The 6,543-nt window shown below is 31.9% G+C and overlaps 1 protein-coding gene across 1 annotated transcript; it reads left to right on the top strand.

The window, feature by feature from the left end:
* Nucleotides 1–428: 428 nt before the first annotated feature.
* On the top strand, nt 429–1,170 carry LOC129909275 (uncharacterized). Its single transcript, XM_055986349.1, has 2 exons — nt 429–692; nt 748–1,170. The coding sequence occupies exons 1-2, from the start codon at nt 429–431 to the stop codon at nt 1,168–1,170; spliced, it is 687 nt and encodes a 228-aa protein (XP_055842324.1).
* The last annotated feature ends 5,373 nt before the right edge of the window (nt 1,171–6,543 follow it).

Here is a 6,543-nt window from a genome sequence, read left to right as displayed (position 1 = left end):
GCTGCATCGAGATTACAGATTGTACAAATGCCTACAGATTCTCTGTTGAATGCTCGTGCATTAAGATTGAGCAGTCCACATCGAGACCTGAAAACCAAACTAATCATCTCCCGTGAGTTCTGATCATTGAAATAATTTGGAACTTCCATGTATTTAAGGTTGCAGTACTCGTCGTGAAATTGTGATTGTGTAGCTCGTTGTGTGTGTTCTATCCAGTGTTTTTCTCTAAGTTTAGAGCAAACTTCTATGTGCATTTTACTCCACTCAGACTTTGCGGACCAATTGAAAACAATTCCAACTTGATTGAAGATTGTGGACCATTCACTTGCCCAAAATATTTGTTTCCTGATGATAATATTTTTCTTGCAACAACTAGGAAATCACTAGATAAAGTGCAAAGACTCGCATGTGTCTGCATCACCGGGGCTATGAGAACATGCCCTACAACAGCAAAGGAGGTTATTCTTGATTTCACTCCACTTCACCCTATTATTGAAAGTGCTGCTAAGGGAGCTATCATGAGATTTGCCAAGGAAGGAACTGGGGCTGGAAAATGCATAGGCAACAGAGAAAGAGAATTCCTGTCCAGATCCTCAGAAGAAAACTTCCTTAACTTTCCAAGAGATGCAATGGTCACAAATTATAACTTTGTGAAAAACTACAATATACATCTCAGTAGTAAAAAAGATTGGGTAGGTGAATCTATCAACTACTCTTTTAAAGAAAATACCATCAAATGGTACACAGACGGGTCGAGAACAGCAGAAGGTACAGGGGCAGGCGTCTTTGGGCCAATCCCCAAGTATCTTTCAAGCTGAGGTGAATGCCATTGTAAAATGTGCAGAAATAAACCTCGAATTAAAACACCGGAATAAAAACATTGCCATTATGTCTGACAGTCAAGCTGCCCTAAAAGCACTTAAATCCTACGAAATCAACTCCAAGCTAGTATTGGAGTGTATAGGAAAACTTAACGAACTTGGCAAAATAAACAAAGTCACTCTCCACTGGGTACCTGGGCACGTTGGTGTCCAGGGTAACGAGGAGGCGGACTCCTTAGCAAAAACGGGAGCAAATTCCCCTTTAATGGGACCCGAATCGTATTGCGGAATAGGAGAAAATGTCATTAAAAATAAAATAAAACTAGACGAGGAGTCTAGGAGAGCATAAAACTGGGCAGAACTACCAAAACTGAGACAAGCGAAAATGCTCCTCGGGAGCTACAACCTAGAGCGTTTTAAGTCATGTATCAGTCTAAGTAGGAACAATCTCAGGTTAGTCACTGGGCCACTGTAAGTTAAGAAGGCACCTACATATTTTGGGCTTAGTAAATAGTGCAACATGTAGATTCTGTAGCGAAAAAGAAGAAACACCAGACCACATCCTGGGTAGTTGCAATGCACTAATACACCAAAGATTTAAGCACATGGGTCGCTACCAAGTCGAAGAGGATAAATTGCACTTTTTGAAAATACCCCAAATAATCAATTTCATGAAAGGAATTAGTTTAGAGGAGGAGCTATAAAATGAGGTACTAACTCATTTAGCTCAAAAGGGGGGTACAAAAGATCTTACAGGTCGCAGTACATCTTACACCCCAAATATCAATCAATCAAGTTTGGTTGCAGCATTGGAGAGGGCTTCCGAGTATAAATCTCAATATCTCGAAAACGACTTGTCGCACATAAAATTTGTCAAATATAACGCAAATGCTAAGATCGTTTTTTTTTTTGTAAAATATCACTTGGATTTCTCATAAAGCAAAAAATTGGCTGATCACTGTTAGGGAAACAATAAACATACATTTGTATTTTGTTAGTAAAAAAATGGCTTAAATCCATCAGTTTTCAATTTGTTTTCATCCAGGGCCCACCAATTAATCCACATTCACATAGCTAAATTATATAGCCCAGTAATTTTTGGCATTTTTTAACCCAATCTGCGGAAAAATTCCTTCTGGGCTCGACTTTGGTATAGACCATCGTTACGGCGCACTATGTGGCAAAATGCCGATTTCGTGCGATTAATTAAAAACGGTTGCTATCAATGATTTTTTTTCAAAATATAAATAAGTTTATGTAAGAAATGGTTAAATTATATGTTTATTTCAACTATTATAGGGTAAACGATTATAAAAATCAATTTTTACTTGCATACTTAAGGTAATATAAGGCAAGTATGAATGTTCTATGTATGTAGGTACATCTTACATATGAAATCTTGACGTATTTTTTATTTCAAAACTATTATAAGGAATGATATTAGGATAGTAAAAAAGTGGGAAGGAAAATCTTTCGGGTTTGTGCTCGTCTGGGCCCCGCAACTGGGGCCCAAACCAATGGACACATTCGCCTCAAATTTTATAGTTAATAGTTATGGGTAAGTTGCTCGATAACATTTTTTTTACTTTTTTAGGAATAGCAAATAACGTCACCTGCCATACAACCAATATAAAGGTAATTTTGTTCTCGAAAACGGATCTAACGATTTTCTTCCAAACAATAATTCAAACTATTTCCATGGATTTTATCAACCACATCATTTTATATTTATATTTATTTTAAAATATAAACTATAAATATTCTACTGCTATCACATCAGTCTTATATATTTTATTGACAAAAAAAATATTTTAAAATTAGAACTATGTCCTTGTAAAAAAAAAATCAGAAAACTATTTATAATCCAGTCAAATAAGGGTTTAACCTCGGAATGAATGTTAGTAGAAATTTTTTTTGCTCAATATCTTCCTTTTGCCATTCTATAACATATCTCAAAAGTCTAGAAAAATCTCATGTCCGCTTGTCGCGATTTCAAGGTCAAATCGCGAAATGGAGATTTTCAAAATTAGCAAAAATAGGCTATGGTATTATATACACATATGATACATGATTTCAAGGTATTTTTTAATGCTGATTCCAAAAAATCTAAAATCAAGACAATCTGACGTCTCTGGAAAAAGTTATACCTGTTTTTCATCTGTCAACTCATATTATTATAACAGTTGCAAACTTACTGCCGAAAAACCCTTAAAAGTTATGGTAGATGAACCAAATTTTGCATGAAGATTTTAGAATCCATCATTATTAAAAATCAAAATAATCCATTACAAAAAATATATATACCTACGAAATAATGGTATTTTTTGATGGAGGGGCAAATTTTAGGATATGCACTAAAGAAGATTCTTGTTCATCTAAGGAATAAGTGCTAATAGGCTAATTTTTTCATTTTAATCTTTTTTTGGATGTTCTTTAACTACCCTCAAAAATCTAAAAAATCTCATGTCCGCAAGTCCTAATTTTCTTGGTTTGAAAATAAGGTGCAGATTTTAAAAAAATTGAAAAACTCCCTTCAGATATTTGTGTCAGATCAACATGAATAAGGTGCATTACTTTTCATGGATGGTCAGGTTGACTTGTTTGTGAGTTTTGTTGGAAGAAGTGTTAAAAAATACCTTTAAATCATGTCGCTTATGTTGGTATACATATAAAAATTTAAACTTCTCTTATTAATTTTTTAAAATCTGCACCTTATTTTCGAACCAAGAAAATTAGGACTTGCGGACATGAGATTTTTTTAGATTTTTGAGGGTAGTTAAAGAACATCCAAAAATAGATTAAAATGAAAAAATTAGCCTATTAGCACTTATTCCTAAGATGAACAAGAATCATCTTTAGTGCATATCCTAAAATTTGCCCCTCCAACAAAATACCATTATTTCGTAGGTATATATATTTTTTGTAATGGATTGTTTTGATTTTTAATAATGATGGATTCTAAAATCTTCATGCAAAATTTGGTTCATCTACCATAACTTTTAAGGGTTTTTCGGCAGTAAGTTTGCAACTGTTACAATAATATGAGTTGACAGATGAAAAACAGGTATAACTTTTTCCAGAGACGTCAGATTGTCTAGATTTTAGATTTTTTGGAATCAGCATTAAAAAATACCTTGAAATCATCTATCATATGTGTATATAATACCATAGCCTATTTTTGCTAATTTTGAAAATCTCCATTTCGCGATTTGACCTTGAAATCGCGACAAGCGGACATGAGATTTTTCTAGACTTTTGAGATATGTTATAGAATGGCAAAAGGAAGATATTGAGCAAAAAAAAATTCTACTAACATTCATTCCGAGATTTACCCCTTTTTTCTCCTTATTTTACTGTATTATTAAATTTACAACGAAATTTTCTTTAAACGAGAGATTGTCTATTTTTGAAAAATATTGGTTGAGCTGTTTTTGAGAAATCTAAAACAAAGAAATACACGTAATATGTTTTAAATTTTGAAATCTTGAACACATTGTTATACATAATATGTAACTATATTATAGTCCAGTAATTTTAGGTTTTATCTGCGGAAAAATTCCTACTGGGCTCGATTTTGGTATAGACCTTCGTTACGGTGTTGTTATGAAGATGTGAGAAATCGACATTGATATCGCGTCCGCGTTAGAAGTTATAGAGGTCAAAAGGTCACGAAAATCGTGACCTGTTGCTCGGAGGTCAATAGGGGTCTATGGAAAATCTGTTCGTCATAAAATTATCTATAAATATTGCCTCATGCATTTTTCTGTAAATCCCACCGTTTTCGGAATAGAGCTGTTTCAAGAGTAGGCGTAATACATGATACGTAATAATAGGTTTGTTTTATTTAAGAGAGAATAATTCAGTATTTTAATACTGAAAAATACATGTGCAATCTCTTTTGCTTTTTATTAATAGGTACGTTTTATAAGTTTCACTTGTAATCGATATTCAAACTAACTTACTTACTAACTTACTAACTAACTTACTAACTAACATACTAAATAACTTACTAACTAACTTACTAACTAACTTACTAACTAACTTACTAACTAACTTACTAACTAACTTAATAACTAACTTACTAACTAACTTAATAACTAACTTACTAACTAACTTACTAACTAACTTACTAACTAACTTACTAACTAACTTACTAACTAACTTACTAACTAACTTACTAACTAACTTACTAACTAACTAAGTTACTTAGCTACTAACTAACTATTAACTCAGGTTAAAATTACCTACCCTGAGACGTTTTGGTCTCAGGGTAATAACATTTGAGCGTCAAAACACCCCAAATCAATCTTAGACTACTTCTAAGAGTCATATCGAAACTTTGAACAAATTTATGTATTTTGAATGACTACGTTATAATATAGTCCGAAATCGGTTGGATTTACAGAAAAATGCATAAAGCAATATTTGTAGATAATTTTATGACGAACAATTTTTCATCGACCCCTATTGACCTCCAAGCAACAGGTACATGCGAAAAACTGATTTTCGTGACCTTTTGACCTCTATAACTTTTAACGCGGACGCGATATCAATGTCGATTTTTCACATCTTCATAACAACGCCGCGCACTATGTGGCAAAATCCCGATTTCGTGCGATTAAGTCAATTTTGAAAATATACGATTTTTATCAAAATTCTTATGGAGTTATAAATTAGACATTATTTCCAACCTAGTTTTGAAATTTCATCAGATTATATAGCTCCCTTTCGAAGATAGAGGCTCTCAAACATTGGGATTTAGGCTGAAAATTTAAATTACTTTTTGTATGAAAAAAAAATATTGTCTTTGGAAAGTAATTTTTTCTTTCAATTTTTATTTTTCTTATGTATTTATGAATATATATCACTTTTTTCCCGACTCAAAAATGTTACCAATTTTATATAAGGGGTAATTTTTCGATTTTAAGTCATCATTAAGTGGTCTGAAATCATAGCTGGGGCAGAATGATCAAATTGGTCTTTTGCATAGTCATTAATAATAGTGTCTAAAAGCAGAAACTAAAGAGTTTTGCTGAATCATTTTGCCCCGAAGATATTAAAATTTCAAAAAACATTAAAAATCCATAGATCGAAAATTTAAAAAAATCGATTTTTTTTAGGTACTTCTTTTTTTTCAAGCTTAAAAAAAAACTTAAATACAAATTATTTATAAAGATTAAAAATTTTTTGAAAAAAAAATCATTCAAATTGATCGATTACTTTTCGAGTAAATCGAATTACAATAATTGTTTTCTTAGGTAATTGAATACATTTTTTTTTCTTTTTTTCTTTAGCTTAAAAAAGAAATTGAATACATAATATTACAAGTATAATACCAAAGATATTTGAGAAAAAAAATTATAAAAGTCAGTACATTACTTTTCGAGAAATTTGTATTTGCTTTTACATATTTCGAAAATTTGTACAAAAATGTTTTTGAGTGACTGCACTTCTCATAAAGGTAGAGTGAAGAGCATTATTTCTAACAACATAGTTAACGATAAATCAATTTTTTTATTTCTGAGGCTCAAAATAAATTTTATACCGTATTTGTTATTTCAGTTCCGGTTCAATAGTGGGGGATTATAGAGTAGAAATGACACCCAAAATTTTTTTTAAAAGAACAATAGGTACGTGAGAAATCCTGCGATTTTCCTCAATGTCGCGTTCAAATAATAACAAAAACAAGATAGATTAAAATTTAATGATCTAACTGATCTTT

The sequence above is a fragment of the Episyrphus balteatus genome, chromosome 1 (genome assembly GCF_945859705.1).
Source record: "Episyrphus balteatus chromosome 1, idEpiBalt1.1, whole genome shotgun sequence".
Classification (NCBI taxonomy): Eukaryota; Metazoa; Arthropoda; class Insecta; order Diptera; family Syrphidae; genus Episyrphus; species Episyrphus balteatus.
This window is presented reverse-complemented; position numbering and strand designations above follow the sequence as displayed.

Coding starts and splice junctions, on each gene's coding strand:
- LOC129909275 (XM_055986349.1), top strand. CDS start 429: ATGAGAACATGCCCTACAACAGCAAAGGAGGTTATTCTTGATTTCACT. Junction 693..747: donor TCAGTAGTAAAAAAGATTGG/GTAGGTGAATCT, acceptor AATGGTACACAG/ACGGGTCGAGAACAGCAGAA.